Here is a 22,859-nt window from a genome sequence, read left to right on the forward strand (position 1 = left end):
ACCTTAACTCTTTAATTTCTTTAACTGAGGGTGCATCTACACTGCACCCGTTGCTCGAAATAAGCTACACAAGTTGAGCTACACAAATTGCATATCTTATTTTGATATTTTGAAATCGCTTATTTTGAAACTTGGTGCTGTCTACACAGCCCTTATTTTGAAATAAATCACTATTCTGAAATGTCCCTTGCTCCTTGTGGAATGAGGTTTACAGGGACGTCAGAACAGCGAGCCCGTTATATTTCAAAATAACGGGCATGCACAAAAGACGCAGAATAGCTATTTCGGGATACCTCCCGTAGCCTGAATGCCCAACTCAGCAGCATGAATGTTCATTAGCAGAAAGTTTTGAATTTAAGGTTTCGGGTTTTTTAAGGAACGGTTTTTGTTCAACAACAAAACACAATGTATGGCAGATATTCAATATGAAAAATTCCAGCTCCAAAAGATGAATGGTTAAGAAAGCTAGAAATATGAAAACCAGGAGGTTTGTAATAGAGTGTTTTGTGGCACTTTAACAACAGTGAATTCTTCACTGTACTGAGGTGTGTATACACATGAGAGAGAGAGAGAGAGAGAGAGAGAGAGAGAGAGAGAGAGAGAGAGAGAGAATTATTACAGATCAGCCACACAATGGGTAAAGAAAACCCAAGTGCATTTCTTCAGTATCCAACTGTTCTTCTTGTATTTGACATTAGCTCCAATAGCCTCGCTGTGTTTTTATCTTTTTGTTTCCCATAAGGATTTGTGTGGGGTTCAATTGAGTCTGCCCTTAATCTCTTTTCTGCCAACGAATGCAGGTCTGGTCTGGTCTAAGTCATCTGATTAACAACGTCGCTTGTCTAAGTATCATTCCGGTTCCCGCTGCTCTCTCGTCTCCATTTCTAGAATATTGTTTCTCTAATACCAGAATTGCATGCATCATCTGAGCATTAGATCGGTTCTATTTTATTGGATACTCAGTAGCATGCATAGCACGTTCTTAACGTTGCTCACAGAGGGCCACACCGAGGAAGATATTGATCCACACCTGAAAGGAATATCCACAAGGTCTATATTTTCTGGGGGTGTGGTGTTACTAAAATTAAATCCCGTGCTGACGTACGCAGGAGATACGTGAACTGATGGTGACACACGAGGCTTCTCTCTGTTACTCAATGCGTGCACGCACACAGTGAAAGGAAAACACATGTGCTAAGTGATTAGGGCCAACGAAGGGCAGACGCGACAAATCAAGATCACCTTTGCTACATAAAGGCATTCTGGCCGTGCCAGAGCAGGGCTGAAAACCAGCCAAGTGTCCACATCAATACAAAACAGCGATGGATTGAGGCCTCCGAGGTGCCCTTGGCAACAGCTTTACATTCACTTACTGCGACTCTCCTTTTTCATGGCCAAGAAATTAGCTTCAATTATTCCTTCAGCAATTGATGAATATGAAGCAGTTCACTGGAAGAATGTGTCTAGGGAGCTGTGCAAACAAGAGGGGCCATTTGAGTGTCAGCCTCCCCTTTCCCCTCTCTTAGTCCCCCAAGGGAAAAATTACAGAGTGAGAACGAAAAAAAAATCCTTCTTCGGAAATTCCCCTAGGAGCAAATTTACCATTCTGACAAAGTCCCTTTTGTCATTTCCCACATTGTGCTTTGGAGCAGCTCTTGAAGGGCTGGTTTTTCACAGTGAGAATCAGATGCTCTTTGCTGATAGACAGCACAGTGAATTCAAATGTCATTTAATAGCACAATGCAGAGTCTGTATCCAGGGGTCTAGAATATCAGGGACCAGACAAGTGTTGAATGTGTGTGCGGTGCCCTGCAGGAAGTATAGTACAAACATGCTACTTATTTAGGTGGTACCTCTGTAAACACTAATTATTCTTCACAACCCCTGTGAGGGAGGCATTTTCCTCATCTGACAGGCAGAAAAACTGAGGCACAAAGTGGTTAAGTGACTCACCCAAGGCCATACAGCATTTACGTGTCAGAACACATCAAAGAACATAAGAGTTTCTGGACCTCAGCCCTACATTAAACCCATGAGATTGTGCTGCCTCAGAGCAAATATAATTGCTGTTTTTGCCAGCTTCTCATATATTACTCCATTCTTGCAGAGTATATACACTACACCCGTGAAAAAGAAGAATTTCCTTGGCGCGTGTTGAAAAAGATGCCCCATCATTTTCTCAGCAAGCTAGTTAGAAAGAAGGCTAGGATCTCCTTGCTGGCCAGCTGTACAGGAAATTGCCTAAGATCACACAGGAAGTGCAGAATACAACCTTGATTTCCTGACTTACAGCTCTATTCTTTAGCCACAAAGTTAATGTTAGTTTAGCTCTACGTGTGATTACAATTAAAAGCTTTATTCAAAAGTTACCAAGGAAGACCTCTTTCACTTAAATTGAAACAAAAAAATGCTAAACATTTGTTCTTGTTTATTAAAAAGAATTTGGGGAAATGACCCCCGCTTCACTTCAGTTGCCTTCCCTTTTCTAAAAGTTGTTGAGAAGCACAAAGATCTTGTCCAAGTACCAAAACAAAGACCAAGGGTGGATATTTTCTGCCAAAGGAATCATTCTAACACGTTTCTCTGTATCAAGAACAATAAAAGCAAATCCAATAACTTTTTCGAGTCTTGCTCATTGCAAAGTGGTTGTTGTCAAGATTCAATATGTGAGGACATTTCTCTGAACTTCTATATGGTAATACAGGCATGGGGAAAATAAACAACCCTATGCTGCTTTCTGTGATTGTGAATTTCATTCGAACACTGACCTACTTTGCAGGGTGATTGAGATTTGAAACAAATATCTCAATTGATCCCAGTAACAATAGTCTGAACTGCAAGATTGAAAAGCAAGTTCAGCACCGGACAGCTCCCCATCCACGTGGTCACAGGACTATGGTACAGTCGAATATCACTAATTTATTCTTAAAAAATAAAACAAAGCGGATAATGCATCATGTGATATCCTTTGTTCATTTCCCGGAGTAGCCTAGTTCAGTTTCAATTATGAATTATGTGGCCTAATGAACCACCGCTTACTTGTAAATGTCTTGTAGAACGCCAGGTAACACTAACGAGGTTTAGTAGAGCCAGAACAGCTGCTTAGGTAATTTCAATGGAGGATGCACCTAGCAGGAGTAATGAAACTGAAAGTGGGTGTTAAATTTCCTCATGCAACAGCCATTTCTCCGAGGGCTGGATCACAAGTCTCTGTAATCCACACACAGAGGAAAGAAAAAGACACTTCTCTGAAATCACAGAACAACTGCAAGATAAACAAGTTTTCCTCACACTGCCCCATGATTCAAATTCTGGCCCCTGAAGTTAAGAAGGAATTCAGTATTCCAGTGCCCATTTACTTCTAGGTCTCCCTGCTGAGGAGTGACACACATGAATGATGAGAGTCAAAAACTTGGATAAGGGAAAAAACCGGAAGGGATTTCATGCTTTTTTTTGTACTTTCAGGTGAAGAAAGGGCATGTAAAGGGAAGCCCTGTCTGCTGCCAAGGACGGCAGAGAAGGAACTGAGGAGCCGTACCGCACGTGCGCCTAAGGACACCAACGGCACGAGGAGACGCTACTGCGCATGAGCGGCATGGCAGGGCACTGCTCTAAAAATCTCCGGTCACCAGCACGAGGACGCACCAGCACCCAGAGCGGAGCACTCATGGGGACATGACTCGAAATAGAATTTAACCAACATCTGTTGGTGAGAAAGACAGGCCTTTGAACTAACCTGGCAACCTTCTTCATGTTTGGGATCTGTCAATGAATCTAATTGGTGTGAGCAAAGAACTCTAACACATCCCTAAACCAAGTTCCGAGATCTGTCCTGATTCCACACTGCATCATCACAAAGGCCACTTTTCAGCAAGCTGGTGGCCACCAAAAGGGCTCCAAAATGCCAATTTTAGTACAGTTGTCTCTTCAGGCACACGTGAATGGTCATTGGTCTGTTGAGTCTGCCATCCTGCCTCCTGCTGGCCCATAACAGATGATCGTGTCAGAAAGTCACTTGATTTCTGACATTCCGGGGCAGGACTAGTCCATCTAAGCCTGGCATCCTCCCACAGCACTGGCTTAATATTTCAGAAGAAGGAAACATTAATAACTAAACATCACTGCATGTGCATGTTGTATGTGGATGAGAGGCGGGGAGATTTCTTCCTCAACCTCTTGCTGGCAACTAGCTGGCAGGAGGCTTGAGTAACTCCGTTTGCACTGGTCAAGATATCAATGGCCACTACCCTTGGAGATCTACCTCCACCACAACTCTTCAGAAATCAGTCAATTTGAAGATGGCTACCTTCAGCACTGGTGACGCGCCTCAGAGAGGGTAGTCATGTTAGTCTCTAGCTGCAAAAAACAACCATGGGCAGGATGGAGGAGTGTCAGAGGGGTGCGGTACAACACTTCTGGGAGGAGTAAAACCATACTTGGCACAGTGAAGAATGGGTGTTGGTGGGGCAGGAGGGATGTTCAGGCAGTGCAATGAAGAGTCAGAGATGTAGAGTGAGAGTTGTCAGGGTGCTTCAGATCTGTGCCCCAAATCTCCCCCAAGTCTGCTTCCCCCTTTGAAAAATGTCCCATCTTACTCCATGCTAGTCTTCAGACTGTTCCTGCATCTGTTCCTTGCTCCTTAACCTGCAATCCCAGGCAAACACCCACCTCTCTAGAAAGGTGGAAGGCAGTATTGGGCTGTGGTGGACAAGCAGAAAGCCAAAGACTGGAGATGAGGAGATGACACAGGGGCGGTGAAGCAACCAATATGCCTACAGCATTCTGTGGGCTGTATAACCATTGCCAAGAAGCCAGAGGTAGCGGAGAGGGAGAGTTGGGCTGTGGTACATGGAGGGGCAGAGAAAAATGTAAGCAAGGCCACTGCATGTCCAAATTCATTGGTCACACAGGTTGGAGGTAGTTTCTGTGCTTCTGGAACCACAATATACAGTCAAAAGTCCACATCATCCCTGCAATACATCATTGGCCTTACTCTCTCTGAGCGATGCTCACATAGCTGTGACACACACCAGTACTCTGCCCTCACAGATTTCGGGAGTAGCACACTTGGGCACTGCAGGACAGATTTCCCCCAAGTAACAATGCAGTTTAATCAGAAACTATCCATAGAACGATCAGATGGGCTCATAAGGGACCAGCTGCCCCCGTACTCATACTGAGTAGCACCTTATTCCCTGCATAGTCAAACAAAAAGGGCTACCTGGCCAGGAAGGCACTACTTGCCCAGAGTAAGAGTAGCAGAATCTGGCTGCATAAATCAGATCCAAATACAATTATCTGTCACAATAAGAAGGGCTAAGACTCTCAGCTGGTGGAAATCGGCATAGCTCCTCTGTCTTCAGTCTGAGAACCTGCTCCAAAGTTAGACATTCCGGCACCTTGCAGAACCAAAACAAGTCAATATCCAGAGGAGTTCAAGGCACCCAATTATTCTTATTATACCAGCAGACTGGGTCCTCGAGATCCTCAGCCGAATACATTCTGCTCTCTCCCTCTCTCCGTCCTGGAGAGTTCCTTAAACACAGCCCAGCGTGAGCTCTGCAGAGCAACAATTCTCACCCTGTGACCTCCCCAGGCTGCCGTGGCGAGCAACACGGGTGCCGCTTTCTTTCCCACAGCTCTACTAATGCGTGATGCCTCTTTAATGTAGTGCCCTTGCTACCCCTTGTGCTACAGAGCAGCTGCAAGACTAAAGACCGGGGGGGTTTGCTGCGACTCGCCAGTGGTCAGATCTAACGTTCTTTTCTAGTCTTGCCACTCAAAGCTAAGCCTGGAAATAATACAGTTTGGGTTTTTCCTCTCTAACATGCCTGATGCGGTAATGAACCGAATGCTAACCTTTATACAGAAAGAAGGGCATTTTATTTCATACCCAGCCAAGTGCCAAATAGCCTTCCCGGCTTCAAAAACTAATTATAGCAGGAGAGGCATGACTTTTCCTTTCCTTCCTGTCCTTGCCAAGTTCCAAGCTGCTATAATATGCTCAATCAGGTCTCTTTTGTCTATCTAACCACACAAGAATATTAATGGGGAGATTCACCCACTGCCTACCCTGACTTTTGACATCTAATCACAACGGAGATAGTGGCAGGATAAAGACAACAGAATCAATCATTGTTAACAGAGATATGGGTGAGGTTTTTGTAAAGACAGTATTTTGATTCTTCACTTTAATTAAGCCCGCGAGTCAGAGGAAATCTAGGGAAAAAAATTAATAGTATTCTCCTCCTCCCCCCGCAATCCTCCAAAGACTAGTGTTAAAACTACAGGAGATAATTGAATTAATATGCTTAAAGGAATCTTATCAAAAAGTTTAAGTGTAACGGAAACAGGGTATTGCTCTCTCCCCAGACTACCATGCCTCAGTTTCTTTCCTTTCAATCAAAATTCTACACAGCAGAGATGGGGCAAAGGGTGTTTCAAACCAGACCTCTACCTCTGGGGTCTGGTTTATTAGCAAAACAGTCACCTCTGCGCAAGTCCTTCTCCAGGCATCAATAATCCGTCCAATCCTCGGCAGGCAAACATAGTCCTAAAATCCCATGGAGAGTTTCAGAGAACAGGGATCTTCCCACCACATGCCTTTACCTTTGCTGTCCTCCTACAGAGTGAAAGGCTCATCCCTTTCCACTCAGCTGACTCTGCCCCCCTCACTTAATGTTATTGACCTTGGTGCACCTTTGCTGTGGCCATCCTTGGACTTAGCTTTTTCCCTGATAGCACAGGAAGAAGAGCTGTGCACCTTGTCATACCAATATATGAAGAGGGTTAAATAGCCAGGTTATATGCATCTTGTACATATTATAACATTACACATATCACATGACTGATAGACAACTGGATCTACCAGGCTCATGAGTCAGTGAACAATTCACTGCCACCTCAGTTTCTGGGGAGAGCCCATAAAAACAATGTTTTCTTTCCCTTGGCACTGCAGCAATGCTTAGCCATTGAATATTATTCCCAGAATTGCTGTAATATATCAATGATACCAAGGTGCAAACAACGACAGAAACAAAAATCATATTAATTTGAGCCCTCGCAGTAATGGGGTTAGAAATTAGCTAAGTGGACAAATAGGACAAATAGTGAAGAAAGGATTAAATGTTGTTTTTAAGCTTCTTGGAGAAATGCATTAGACTACAGAAAGTTTATGTGTCACATTACTTACTACTGACATCTGTTAACACTGAACAGGGCCACTGATTAGTATAATTAATTAATTAATATTTATATGATAGTGTTCCTATCAGGATTAGGACTTGTTATACTGCATGATTTATTAACACACAAAGACAAGATCCCTAGCTAGACAAGTATATAGTCTAAGAACCAGACCAAGCTTTGGAGAATATACCAGAGAATTAAAAAAAAAAAATCATAGCATTGTAGGGCTAGAAGGAAATCTAGTCCATCTCTCTGCAATGAGGTAGGACCAAGAACACCTAGACCACTGGTTCTCAGCTCACGGGCCAATCAGCACATAGCTGCAGCCCATGTGATATCCTCAGGGCCATACAGGGAGTATATATACATTGTGTGGATGTGGGCCCACATAAGACACAAGAGAACTACATATGCAGCCCACAATGGTAGATAGGTTGTGAACATGGCGGAAAGGGATCTAGGGGTCATAGTGGACCACAAGTTGAATATGAGTCAACAGTGTGATGCTGTTGCAAAAAAAGCAAATATGATTCTAGGTTGTATCAACAGGTGTGTTGTAAGCAAAACTCGTGAAGTCATTCTGCTGCTCTACTCTGCACTAGTTAGGCCTCAGCTGGAGTACTGTGTCCAGTTCTGGGCACCACATTTCAAGAAAGATGTGGAGAAATTGGAAAGGGTACAGAGAAGAGCGACAAGAATGATTAAAGGTCTAGAGAACATGACCTATGAAGCCAGGCTTCATGAAATGGGCTTGTTTAGTTTGGAAAAAAGAAGATTAAGGGGGGACATGATAGCGGTTTTCAAATATCTAAAAGGGTGTCACAAGGAGGAAGGAGAAAATTTGTTCCTCTTGGTTTCTGAGGACAGGACAAGGAGTAATGGGCTTAAAGTGCAGCAGGGGAGGTTTAGATTGGACATTAGGAAAAAATTCCTAACTGTCAGGGTGGTCAAATATTGGAATAAATTGCCAAGGGAGGTGGTGGAATCTCCCTCTCTGGAGATATTTAAGAACAGGTTAGATAGACATCTGTCAGGGATGGTGTAGGTGGAGCTTGGTCCTGCCTTGAGGGCGGGGGGCTGGACTCGATGACCTCTTGAGGTCCCTTCCAGTCCTATGATTCTAACCACTGATTTAGACTATCCCTGACAGGCGTTTATTTAACCTGTTCTTAAAAATCTCTAATGGCAGCAGTTCTACAACCTGCCTTCAAATTCAATTCCAGCGCTTAACAACCCTTACAGTTAAAAAGATTTTTCTAATACCTAACCTACATCTCCCCTGATGCAAATTAAGCCCTCTTTTCCTACCTTCTGTGAACATGGAGAACAATTAGTTACCATCCAAAATTCTTAACTCGTCTTTTTTTCTGAAGACCATCCATGCCCAGGTTTTGAAACCTTTTCTCATAGGTCAGGTTTTCTAAAACTATCATTTCTGTAGCTTTCCTCTGGACTCTCTCCTGTTAATCTACATCCTCTTGAAGTGTGGTGCCCAAAACTGGATACAGTACTCCAGAAAAGTCCTTGCAGTAATGAGCAGAGCAGGACTATGGTTTTCTGTGTCTTACATTGGACACTCCTACAAATACACTTCAGAATGATACTAGCTTTTTTCAGAGCTGCATCATATTGCTGGCTCATATTCAATTTGTGATCCACTATCACTGCATTGAAGGAGTCTGATGCATGGGCCTGGTGCTTGAACCAAAGTAAGCAAGAGCAGGAGTGACTGGAGGAGAGCTGTCGGCAACTGGCGCCCTAGGCGGAATGCGCAATCGGCGCCCCCGCCTACATAGCCCTCAATGGCGTGACATCATCATTGGGCGTCGCGTTAAATGCGGTGCCCTAGGCAACTGCCAAGGTTACCTACATCCACGGGCCGCCCCTGAGCAAGAGTTATACTGTGAGTAATAGACAGGCCGTGTCAAAAGCAAATGTTTGCTTGCAAGTCAGTGTCTCTCAGCACTAGAACAGCTAGCACAGATGGAAGCACAGGAAGTATGTAACTATATTCCATCAGGAGAGCAAAAAGGCCAACCAGCTAAAATAGTTTAAAACGACAAGAGTGAAAGCATAACACCGGGCAGCGAATGCTTTGGAGGAAAGTACAAGGGAAGGTATCAACCGTGTCATTAATTCATAAGAGGATATGTACGGTGTGTTTAATAAATTGTTCATTTCTATCTATAAATGTTGGGGTACCTCACTTAACTCTTTGGCCGACCTAGGGGCAATAGTAAAATCCATACGATTCATTAAGCTGTGTTCATTGTCCTGGGTACAAATTCTTAGGGGCTCAAAGGCCATCTGGTTACCGACAACTATTAATGTAGTTTGTTCAAAAATAAACCTGACTCAGGTGCCTTCCTATCTTTTCTGAGTCTGTGGTCTTTAAGGGCTCTCATGAAGTCTATTATGCTAGCTACCTGCACAGTGCTGGCACCATATACTGAGGAAGCATATGAAAACGCACGCAGCCGAACATTAATCATCACTGTCGAAGCAGAAGATCTTTGAGAATGCCACACCAGTGAATCCTGGATTTACTGTATCGCTGTCCTGAACTACTACAATCACCACCAGGCACTCCAATGCCTCGTCAGTCATTTCCCAGTTTGGAGCTGTGCACTGGCTTTTTCCGTCCTAAGTACAGTACTTTGCACTTGGGTTTCCTGAATTTCACCCTGTTCATTTCAGTCTAATTCCCAGCTTGGTGTCTTCTGCAAATTTTATGAGTATACTCTCCATTTCATTCTCCAAGTCATAAATGGAAATAAACAGGCCTCTCCTGTCTCACCTCTATGCCATGGTTCCAAGAGGAAATTTCAATCAATGGACAGTAAAACTTAAAAAACGGGGGAAAAAAAGAACTGCCATTAAGGTTGAAATCTTGGCACCACTCGAGCTGATGAGAATTTTACTACTGATTTTAATGTGGTCAGGATTTTTGCCTATGACTAACATTGATCGGTATGATCCAGCTTTAGCCATAAGAAAACCAAACAGTGGAAATAAAGGAAAGGTGCTAAGACTGACTTTTACTCCATCTGTAAAAAAAGAAGGACAATGAATGAAGGCAAAACCCAAAAGAATTGCACGTTTACGTCACAAGCAACACATTTTATTCTCCCAGACCTTCATATCAAACAGGCCTTTTAAAATATACTGACATACTGACAATGCCAGTGCAGCATGAGCGAACGTTTCCGTAACTACCCCTGATTTATGTTGCTCATCACTCCTTTCTCTAAACTGCGTCATCTTTAGTTTATTGTTCTTGCAGTCACTGAATAAGTAAAAAGGTAATTTGGGCGAATTAGACTAATTTTAAACAGCTTCACTTGCACTTACAATATTATTGCTAAATGCCAATCAAAGAAACAAAGAGCAGCGATGGGAAAGCACAGCCCTGTGGCTAACCAGAAATGTGCAGATAACTAGCTTCTTCAGAATAAGCCTATGATTCATAGATCCTGACTGTTTTTCTCTGGGAGGCAACCCGCCCATTTGTCTTTTCGGTACTTCGGAATATTACATGTTTTGGTTTGTGGTAATACAGGAGATGAAAACCACCCTGCTGTTTGCATTTAGATGATCTTGCAACGATAGCCATTGTGGCTTGCCAGGAGCTAGGAGGACTCTTAGGGTACGTCTATAAGGAAATTGGAGACGGGATTGCAGCCCAGGTAGCATGGCTGAAAAGAGTGGCGTAGATACTGTGGCATGGCACCAGGAGTGGGCTAGCAATATGCATAAATATGCAGGCATCTGCGCAGGCATGCGAGCTGTGCCTTCATGCCTATTTTAGCTAGATTGAAGGTAGCGTGACTATTTCTACCCGAGCGACAACCACACTTTTGATAATTGGTAGACCAGTCTAATGTTCCCTCTAATCTTTTCTAGCCACGAGTGGATTCTTTGTCTGGAAATGGATGACAGGGGAGGGACCACGTGAGTATTACCTGTTGTGTTCCCTTCCTCTGGAGCATCTGCTATTGGCCAGACAGGATACCAGGCTAGATGGACCATTGGTCTGACTCAGTATGGCTGTTCATATGAGTGGATTATTTCCATCTACGTGAGGAATACATTTTAACATGCACCGAGGCATGTGTGAATGTGCATCACCAGTAGAAACAAAAAAAACCTATCTTTGGGTGCTCTGCTAATCAGCTGGGCGGCACTGGAATCTCTCCTGAGCATACAGCTGACAGGGAACACCAGATGAGTCCATTCATATGCCATTCCATCCGTTACAGACTGGTCCTCATTGAAGCACCATCATGATTTGTTTCAGCTTTCCCTTTTGGGAATCCCCAATGCCCTGTGACTAACTTCATCCCTTTTGTTTCCCATGAACCCAATGCTCCCTTTGTGCCAGTTGCTGTCACAGTTCAAAGGGCTGCCAGCAGAGGTCCAATTCTATTTTCTTTTCATTCTTCCTGGCATGGAGAGGGGAAGGTCTCCACTTCCTCCTCTCTCTATCCTGGGTCTTAGGAAAAGGATGGCTGACGACAGATTTCTCTGTCCACACCACAGCACACAGAGCTCACGTTGATGGAGCTCAGCAATATATTAAGCAGTACGATATTTCTGTTGGTGACCTACTTCAAAAACTGAAACCCACAGACTGGGAACCATTATTAGCTATTAGGCAGTTGTGTAGGGACTCTTTGTACCGTTACATCCCGGTTCAGCAAACCACTTTAGCATGCGCTTAACTCGAAATTCACGCTGAAGGCTTGTGAGATTAAATGGGCACATAGGCCTATGCTTAAATACTTTGCTGAATAAGGATGGACTTAAGCACATGGCTAAGTGGTTTCAATTCTGGGGTCATAAACATTAGCCAAACATTACAAATTAAGAGGCAATTTTTATAATTATAATCCATCATTGTTACTGTAGCTTCAAAACTTATTAGAACAGCAACAAAAGAAAACCATATTACCTTATAAAGTCTTCCTCTTCCTCTCTCTTTGGCCTCAGTTGCTTGGGTTGAGCCATGTTGACCCAGTTGGGCAAAGACTTCAACAGCCTGGTGATGTCATCATCTTTAGCCCAGGATGCACTGATAACCAGCTTTTCATCAGACTGAGCAATGCTCCTAAAGGAAGCCAACAAAGGCAATGTTAGGAAAAGGCAAATCTTACTTGGTGTGTGAGATTTGATGCTCTCCTTTGATACTCTGCTACATATTATGAAAATGTACAATACTATTGAATAGTTCCACAAGGAGTCAACAAAGAGTGTAATTCTCCATTTATCCACAGCTGCCGTGTGGTATTCGCCACACTTTCCCACGCAAATGCGCTTCTATTGCATTCCTTAAAAGGACAAAAGCAGCCAGATCCTCACATTCCTTGAAGTCAATGGAGAAACACAGATTTACACCACATGAGGAACTCACTAGAGCTGAGAAAATAACTGATTTTTTTGTTCAATAGCTAACCTGAAAAATCCCCCCCAAATTCAGTTATTTTGAACCTAAACCGACTTTTTTTCCTTACTAAAACAAACACCAACAGCCGTTTCAGCCAACCCCAAACGGATTTTTTTTCACCTTTTAGTTTTGATGTGTATTTTCCACACTTTTGTGGTTTCCTTCAGAGTTACATTTCAAAAGATTGTTTCAAAATGAAAAGCTGAAAGGAGCATTTTGAAAATGTTGAAAAAAAAAATTTTGATATTAAAACACAAATTTTTTATTGGACAAACTATTCACTGAATTTGCCCCATTATGGAATTTTTCAGCAAATTTATTATTGAATCAGGGTTTTTTTTTGCCCACCTTTAATCTTGTCTAATATGGGCAAAGAGGCTAGTTTAGTCTCCATGTTTCATTTGCTCCTTGCAATTTCCACTGAGACTGCTAACTACTGTCAGTTCTGCTGTGGCTATCCTGTGGGTATCTGTCCAGAAAGGACAGGGCGAAAACCACCAACTTGTTTCACATCAGTTGCCAGACAGCTGTCCAGTGGTAGTAACTTTGGGAGTATACCTGAAGCAGTGACTAGGAGATTAATGAGTCTCAGCGGGGTAGCCATATTAGTCTGTAACTTTAAAAAAAATGGGTAGTCCTGTGGCATCTTAGGGTACATCTACACTTGCTCCCTAGTTCGAGCTAGGGATGCAAATGTAGGCGACTGAAATGAGGATTTAAATATTCTGCGCTTCATTAGCATGATCTCGCCGGGGTGTTACTCCGCTCAACAGCTGATTCAAACCAGGAAGTGGGTGCCGGAACACACTAGTTCGAACCGAACCCCTTGGTTCGAACTAACGTTACTCCTCAAAATTTTAATGCGTCCTGGCGCCCACTTCCTGGTTCGAATCAGCTGCTGAGCGGAGTAACGCCCCGGCGAGATCATGCTAATGAAGCGCAGGATATTGAAATCCCCGCTTCATTAGCAATATCGGTTGCCTACATTTGCATCCCTAGCTCAAACTAGGGAGCAAGTGTAGACGTACTCTTAGAGATTACCCCAAATAAGTATAGTGTTATGAACTTTTGTGGGCAAAACCCATTTCCTCAGATGAGCTTCAAGCTTCAACCTCATCTGAAGAAGTGGGTTTTGCCCACAAAAGCTGTATATATATTTTGATTAGTCTCTAAGGTGCCACAAGACTACTTATTTTTTAGGAGATTAATGACAACGAGCCATCCTGTGGCACCTTAGAAACGAACCAATATATTAGATCATGAGCTTTCATGGATAAAATCCACTTCATCGGATGAGTTGGACATAGATTAATAGTAGGAAATTAAATGCTTCTGCATCCAACTCCTAGTTATTTGAGGCCTCTAGTATGAGATACGTCAGCTAAACAGTATGTGTAAACTTGAATCAAAGATTACACTGCATTCTAATTACAAAGACTTTTCTATTTAACATTTTTGGCAACATAATTAATGTCTCTGCTCTCAAAGTGCATGATGGTAGTTCCAGGTGACAGAAGGGACATTGCCTAGAAAGATGCTGATTAACTCATCTTTTCCCAGGTGAAATGACTCAGGAATGAACAAGCAGCATACGACCCAGCATGTGTCAATTTCCCAACTGTCCTCCACTCACCACAAGCACCCCAATGGAGGAACTTAAAATCCCTGCATTGATGGGGATAATAGGAGGAGGGGATGTCGTTCTTGAAAAGCGGTCGGTTGTTTGAAAGGGACTGAGAAACACTGCTCTAGTGCAGGAGTGGCCAACCCATTTAACAAAAAGAGCCAAAATAGCAGTGGAAAAAATGTGAAGACTGCACCAGAATTATCAAGCAGCAAACACAACAACAAAAAAACCCCCCAAAACCAACAACAACAAAAAAAGTCCTCCAGAACAGAATTGTCGAGGAAAAAAACAAAAAAAGATGGCCGCCATCATGGGTGCCATTTTTAAATCCCTGCAGCTCTGACCCAGTAATCACAGGGACACCAGGAGCAGTTTCGCGAGCAGCACTTTTGGGGGGCAAGAGCTGCATACGGCTCACAAGCCGTGGGTTGGCCATGGCTGCTCTAGGGGCTAAAGGAGAGTCAGAGTTCACAGGCTGTGTTTTAGCGCCAACAATAACTTTCCGTGACTTTATGCAGATCTCCCAAAATATGTCCATCTATTAAGTAGGTGCATGCGGAGCAGGTATGGAGGCTACTTGCAGGCCCCAGGAAAGTTAACAGCAAGGTGCTGTGTATGGCAGTCAAGTCCTTTGCGTATTCTCTCTTACTCTGAAGAGCACAGGGCAGGGTTGGAGAGAAGAACTTAAGTGTCCCAAGAGACATGGAGGTAAGCAGGAGCCTTCTCCTTCCAATTTTTGGGAAGCTTCATGGTATGTGGAAAAACAACCCTTATCTAACATATAAAGGAGAATGTTTGTGCGCTAATAACTTGGACACTATAAGAGCTACTGCAACCAAACTTCGCATGGGATAACCTTTTATCCAGGAGAAGGTTTTAAGGGACTGTGGGAGGGAAGAGATGAGAGACCGACGCTTCTCCCTGGGGCTGCACAGAGCTTGGCAGTGCGGGGAGAAGCGGCTTCCCAGGAGAAGCGGTGCGCCCAATCACTCACTAAGACCGGCGGAGGGACAAGGCAGTGAAGGGCGGGCTTGGGCGCCGGCGGCAGATGCACAGCTCCCTTCCCTAAGGCTCCTCATCTCAGTTATATCAACTGTCAACTTGTATTTCAACAACGTATACTGAGAAAGCGCAGGGACAGTCACTTAAAGAAGCTGGAATTGATTTGGAGATGTCTTGCTTTTCACATAGACAACTCTATGTTGCATGTTCAAGAGCTGGAAGTGAAAAAAATGTGTACATATTTGTTAAGAATAATGAAACAAAACTATAGTTTACAATAAAGCTTTTGATGATAACATGTAAAATTGGTTGTTTTATACTTTTTTAAAAATATATTTTAATCCCTATAGAACTCTATCATTCAAAAAATGATAATGGACTACTGTTTTTCTAAATTTTGTTCCTCCATTTTCCCGAGCAATGCCGGGTAACTCCCGCTAGTTTTAGATATATTGAATCTATGTTTTGGTAAAGGAATAGGGATAAACAATTAAATTCATTCAGGTTCTATGACCTGTTAAAAGGAATACAGTAAAAATGGCAATGAAGTACAATGAAACAATAAAACTGTACCTCTAAACTGGCCCTATTATCGTCTCTCACCACTAACACTGATCAACCGATTGTGCCTTTCAAGCAGCATCAAGAAGGCAATCTTAAATTCTCCAATCTGTAAAAGTGTAACACTTTCTGCTTGTCATATATACTTGCTCATAAGATTCACTTTTCTAGCCTCATATTTCATGTTTCATCTGCAACAGACAAAACGAAGCACCTTTGTTTTCAGCAGCACAAGATCTCGATGTCTGAATATCACTTTTGCCTCCTACTGCTAGTTGGACCCCTGCATTTTTTCATTGGTAAAAAATGGAATCTACAAGCAACCCAACCATCTAGAGAAAAGCAGGTGAAAGCGGTCTTGAACGGAAATGCTGCAGCATTGCATACAGAGACAGAAATCAATTTTTCCTATTAATTTATTATTAAAATACTATAATTCGAGATTTCCCTGCTAATGCAGGACGACTGTCCTCTATCGTATATTAGCCAGCGCTTTGTCCAGTCAAAATTTATATGACTAAAGGAATGGAACTACCAATATTCCGTTGTAAGTCTATTTCACAGTCAAACAAATCTAAATTTGTGAGGGTAAAAAATACACCCTGCTACTGCGTGTAGGTTTTTCCTCAGCTTAATTTTGCCCCCTTACTTCCAGTTACCGCCATTGTAACAGTTTCGTTTCCTCATTGCCCTTACTGTTCACACTCTTCAATTATTTATGGACCTTAATCAGACCCTTTCAGATGCCTAGGACTGAACACAGTCTTTGGGAGCGTTCTCGCCAGCACTGTACTGAGAAAGACACAGTTACAATGAGAGACTTCGGCTGCCCAAAGTCACATGGGCTTTTTTGTTTGGTCACTGCTCGATTGAACTGCAAGCTGAGATCCGGTTGGTCGTCTGTCCATTCTTTGCCAGCAGCATGGCCTTTCAAGAGTCTTTCTCCTCTTGTTCTTTATTATCTGGTTTCAGAGACATTAGGTTGTATCCATCACGTTTGCTTTCTAGCCTTTTCATGGGGCCATGCACAACTAGCATCTTAAACAGACTCCACTCCAATTTCTCATGTGTGCGCAACACTGCCTAATTGTGTTGACATGCTGTTTTTACTCCATTTAACTGCTTCTTGGTGGAGATATTAAATAGGATGGGAGCTAGCACTGATCTTTCCACTAGACACCCAGCCTCTACCATCAGGTCCCTTTGCCATTACCCTTGGTTGGGTTTTTCATCTAGATTTCCGTCTACAAGGTACCTTACATGTACGCTGATCTCACGTAGTTCTTTAATATCACATTACAAGACACTATGAATAGCTCTACTAGAGTCCAGGAGACTTATTTACAAATATCACACCACCACCATAAAAAAAACAAAAAAACATGCAATTACTCCTGCTACAGTAATAGGGTTAATCATTACCACCAGTGCCATAAACTGCTAATTAATTCACAGCTCAATGGACCACAGACAGAGCCATCTGTGTGACTGTTTGTATCTAGCTCCCAGGAGGGGGCAAGAAAATAGGTGTAACACTTGAACAGGTGATGGCGTATCGTCGAGATGGGTCCACCCTGCCATAGCTCAGCGAGTTTTATTCATAAAACATCTGCCAGTGGTAGTAGCCACAGATCTGCGCCGCTTCCCCCTCGGAGCAGTTGTGCAGGATGATTGCTAACCGTCCCTGGCCGCAGCTGGGGTGCCAAACCTTTTCATTAGGAAAACAACTGGGGGCCAGAGGGGCTAATTGGACTCCGTTGTTTCATGGCAAACACATTCAGGAACAATGTTTTGTCTGCAGGACCAAGGTAGCAGCTACTGTGAACTCTCGCAATTGGTGAATCGTTCGTGTTGGCTCTATATGACAAAGGCAGGTCCCGTCGCTGAAAAGCTTACGTTTATAAATGGACAGCATACCAGCCAAAACATACATACCTTTGTGGGAATAAGCAGCAAGTAATAGCCACTATTAAAGATAGAGTGGAAGATGTCTACTAGCTAGGAGCCAGCCTGGGACAGTGGAGACCTGGGATACATTCATGATTAAAGGCCTAGAGAACATGACCTATGAAGCCAGGCTTCATGAACTGGGCTTGTTTAGTTTGGAAAAAAGAAGATTAAGGGGGGACATGATAGCGGTTTTCAAATATCTAAAAGGGTGTCACAAGGAGGAAGGAGAAAATTTGTTCCTCTTGGTTTCTGAGGACAGGACAAGGAGTAATGGGCTTAAAGTGCAGCAGGGGAGGTTTAGATTGGACATTAGGAAAAAATTCCTAACTGTCAGGATGGTCAAATATTGGAATAAATTGCCAAGGGAGGTGGTGGAGATATTTAAGAACAGGTTAGATAGACATCTGTCAGGGATGGTGTAGACGGAGCTTGGTCCTGCCTTGAGGGCGGGGGGCTGGACTCGATGACCTCTCGAGGTCCCTTCCAGTCCTATTATTCTATGATTCTATGATTCCCTGCTCAGCTGTAGACTTCCTGCATGAACCTGGACGAGTCACACAGGGTACGTTCAACACTGCAACTGGCAGGTGTGACTGCAGCATCGGTAGAAATACCCAAGGTCATCTCCCAGGTCCTATCTAGATCAAAGCTAGCTTGCGCAACAATCTCAGTGACCCTACAGTGGTAGGGTGATGTGTCAGCTGTCTTGGGTACACAGTTAAGTGGTCTCTATGGCTTTACTACTATTGTTACCTGAGCCAGCTGGATCACAGCTGTATTGGCTCTGTCCACGTGTGTAGCAATCACAGTTTCCGATTGCAGCATAGACATACCGTAAGTCTAAGTTTCCCATCTGAGAAATGAGCTCAGCTACATGGTTACTTAGGGGGGCACACCAGAAATCAGTCTTTGGGGAAAAAATGCATGTAGGGAATTAAAAAACTCTCTGAGGGACTGAGAGTATGTCTAGACTACATTTTTCTTTTTAAAAAAACCCCTGCCCTTTAAAAAAAAAAAAAAAAAAAAAAAACCTTTACCTGTGTCCACACTATAATCGTGTTCTTTCGAAATTAAATCGAAAGAATGCAGGGCTTTTTCCAACATTGGTAAACCTCAAATTATGAGAAAGAATGCCTTTTTCAAAAGAGCTCTTTCGAAAAAAAGGCGTGTGTGGATGCAGAACAGGGACATTTTTTGGAAGAAGAGGCAATTGAAAAAAGCACAGATGCCCTGGTGGCTATTCTGTGAATAAGAATCAGGATTTTCTTTTGAGAGAACGTCCATGGATGCTCTCTTTCGAAAAAGCAGATGGCTTTTTTGATCCGGGTTTGGAGCTTTTTCTCTTTCAAAAGAAGCTTGCAGTCTAGACATACCCTGAGAGTGAGGACAGGTTGCCTGAAAGAGATACGAAAAGAATTCTGGCAGCTGTCACAGGATAAATCACCATGAAAATCTAAGGTCAGCTCTCTGGTTTGAGACATAGCAAGGTTTGTTAGTTGTAGAAGAGGATTGTAGCAAAGGACTAATAGAGGAAGTCAGTCATTCAATGAAATCAACAAAAATGGGTGGCTACGGGGATGTGGTTATGCTTTTCCCAATCTCTAAAACATAATTTACCAAGGGCAAAGGATACTGGGAAATGTTTTGGGTAACACTTGACCACAACATTTAAAAAAAATAGCAAATTTCATTCTGAGACATTTTGCAGTCCCCAGTTTTGCTTTCCATGAAACACTTGTGAATGGTACTTTTTGCATCGAACCATTTGAAATTTCAAAATGCTGAGTTTCAGGATGAAATGTGAACTTTGCCAACACAAACATTTTAACTTTAAGAAACTTTCAAAGACCATAGTGACACACTGTGCCCCCACATTTTTTTAGGGAAATATAGTTTTCAATACGAATATGCATAACTTGAATATGTTTTATGCAAACCTGGGAAAGTAACCTGTCATTAAAGAGCTTGCAATCCTCCAAATGTGCATATTCTGTTTGTGTGTATGTATCATTATTGTATGTGAAGTTACAAATATTAAGTAGAAGCCTGTTTTATTAAGAAAGGTCTTCTTGTGAAAGCTATTAGTGGTACATAAGGAACATAATGGCCTGGTGCTCAAAACAATGATCTGGGAATGTTTTTTTTCCCCCTGTAAGCTTACACTGTGATTAGTCCTACAAAAAACATGTGACCTTGCCATCTGCTGTTGGGATCCATCTTGAATTTGGTATTTTTTCAGGTAAGGGGAGGAAAAGAGAATTGAACAAAGGAGTCTCACCCTGGGGAAATTCTATTTAAAGGAAGAGAAACAAACAATGACTGGATAACTGGCTTTTGAAACGGCCTCCTTTATCTGTGTAAAACTTTATACCGAGTAAGATGGATTTATTTGGACTTTTGGGCCCTTTTGAGGGCTGTGCTTTTGGGTGCTGGCAAATCCCTACAAATTAGCCCTTCTACAGCTCAACTGGGTCAGCATCTGTGTTACTCTGCTGGGGGGCTGTTACCCCAACTCTGTACCTTTGCAGGGGGAGACCAGAGCTTCTGGCCTAGTAGGTAGGGTGTGCCCCAGAGGAGAGGTAGGCAGGCTCAGTGGTATGATCAGCACATTGGAGACAGTCCTAAAGGGATCTCCGGGATCCAACCCATCACACATAGTCCTTGCCAGCCTGGACCAGAATCAAGGTCCAGCTAGTGCCTTTTCTCTATCAATGACCAATAATGGATGCATTAAAAGAAGATACCAGTGCCCTGAAATAGGCAGATATGGGATAGTTGGTCCCCAATATTAGTTCTCACCTTAATCTCCAATTGCTAGAGAGTTACTTAAAGTCTGAAACACAAGGTTTAATAACTCTGCCAAGGTTTGCTGTCTAATTACAACAACATGAGGTATTCCTGATCTCTCGATACATTTCTAGGATGTTTTTCAATCTTGTTAGAGTCTTATCCTCACTGGAAAACTAAAATGAAAAAGATCACTATTAAAGAATATCTGTTCAATGGTGGAAGAGGAAAGGTTTCAGGACTTTCCTTCTTTAAATGTCGGTTCTGAGGATTTTGCTCTTTCTGGTCATTGGTAGCACAGGAGATTCACCACGTGAATAGAGGTGTCCATATGGGCTATTTCATGTACTGTTTCCTATTAGTCACAAACATACACAAAGCCAAGCTAATGAACCAACTGGGCCCTGCACAAGTCTTCTGTTATTTATCTTTCTAGCTTACAAATAGCCTGTCGACATGGCATCGCTCTGTTTACAAATTAGTAAGGCTTGCAGTGTTCATTTTTGTGACTGCCCTGAACTCCAAAGAAGATGGTAGCTCCATTATACTGTCATTTACTACCCTCCTTCTCCATCATACCCATACAAAAACGTCTTTCCCAGAAATCCTTTGACTTTGCCCTGATTGTATTACCACTGTAAAAAGTTTAAGCTGTAGGTTTTTAGGGCCTGATCTGCAGGTGGAGTTCCACTGTCTTTAAAGGAGCTGATTTTTATGAGTTGATAATTTTTAACCTTAACATTAGCAATATTACCAACGTGTGAGGGTGTGTTCAATAAGACTAACAGTTGGTTTCCTGTTCTTCCAAAAATCCCGGGGTGGAAACCACAATTCACAGGGTGATACGGCACAGAGCTTTGACAACGAAAGCTCCCAGCAGAGGGCATAGCTATCTTATTGATTTGATCATCTCTTTGGAATAACTCAAGCCACACACACGCACACGGGTAGCAGAATTTCTCCTGTCCCCGTTATGCTCTTCTGAATCATCTGAACTGCATATAGATTTCTATTTCTGTCAGTCATTTGCTAGCAGCAAAACTAGAATGTTTCTTATTTTTGCTTCTGCTGTAATCAGGATAGTGTTGTCCAAATTAGTGCTGTCCTAATTACTCCTCAGCAGGTGTCAATCCTCGGGATGGGAGAAAGAGAGAAAAAAGAGAAAGAAGAAAGAGAAAGAAAGAGCCTTTATTCACAGACAGCTGTAAAGAAATTCCTTTCCACTGGTTGATAATAAAGGAACGTTATATATAGGTATAGAGACACATGCACACCACACATGTGAATGTATGTGGTGTTAGTAGTAATCCTTGGGTAGCCAATTACAAGATGAAACTTCTGAACAAAATCAGGCAATAAGAAATAATTTCTTAACACTACTGGTGGGAACACGCAAAAGGTTTTTACTATTTTCCTTGTTGCCACCAGCTTCAATTAGCTCTTACATGGTCTTTATGTGGTACTGATATGGCCCACAGAACACCTGGGAATCTTAGTCTTTAGTGTCTTTATCCTCACAACACCTCTGGGAGACAGAGCAGTGCTGCTATCCCAATTTTAGAGTTGGAGGAAGTGAGGCACTTGTCCAAGGTCACAGTTGGTGGCAGAGAAAGGAATTAAATCAGAGTCCCCTGAGGACTCTAACCACTAGCCCATCCTTCTTAGACTAGGTTCTCATTTGGCGGTGCAGTATATGGTTGGACTTCAACACAGAAGATGCTGCTTCTTAAGGCTGAAATCATTTGTGTGTGTAGAGCACTTAATAGATATAGCTTTGAGTAAGAGGTTGGACTAGATGACTTCCTGAGGTCTCTTCCAACCCTAATTTGCCCTGATTCGATGACTAGTACACTTCAGGATCCTTTGGAGAGCATGATGCTAGAGAAATGTAACACATTTTAATATAAAATAAATAAATTCCTGTATATAGCGTGTGCATCTATTATGGCTATGGATTTCAAATCACACCCATGGTAAGTGGACATCCAGCTAACTGAAATCATGCCAGATCAGAGCGGTTCAACCTGTGTTCAGACTTCAGATCTACACTTCCTTCATTTTAATCCTCCCCAGGTAGGGCTCATTCTCCTTATTTTATAGCATGATCTGGTTCCCCAGGCGAGGTTGTACCTGTAGGCAGCAATGCAGGTTTCCTTGTAGTCCTGAAGCTTCACACACACCATGTTGAGGAACTGATCGGAGTAAGCACTCAGGTCATGCATCAGGTTCATAAGGTCCTGTACGGTCTTCTCCACAATTACCGTGCTCTGGAAAAGAAGGAACATGGTGACACCATGTTTT

At 42.8% G+C, this 22,859-nt stretch overlaps 1 protein-coding gene across 1 annotated transcript in view; it reads right to left on the bottom strand.

Annotated features, from left to right (window-relative positions):
* The window catches only part of EXOC4 (exocyst complex component 4), a 626,684-nt gene that overhangs the window by 102,912 nt on the left and 500,913 nt on the right, over window positions 1–22,859 (bottom strand). Inside the window, exons 12-13 of the mRNA XM_075925646.1 lie at window positions 22,689–22,825; window positions 12,140–12,295 (exon numbers count right to left, since the gene is read on the bottom strand). Of these exons, the coding sequence (XP_075781761.1) occupies window positions 12,140–12,295; window positions 22,689–22,825 (293 nt within the window). The remainder of the gene's footprint in view (window positions 1–12,139; window positions 12,296–22,688; window positions 22,826–22,859) is intronic.

Source organism: Pelodiscus sinensis, chromosome 1 (assembly GCF_049634645.1).
Source record: "Pelodiscus sinensis isolate JC-2024 chromosome 1, ASM4963464v1, whole genome shotgun sequence".
NCBI lineage: Eukaryota > Metazoa > Chordata > Testudines > Trionychidae > Pelodiscus > Pelodiscus sinensis.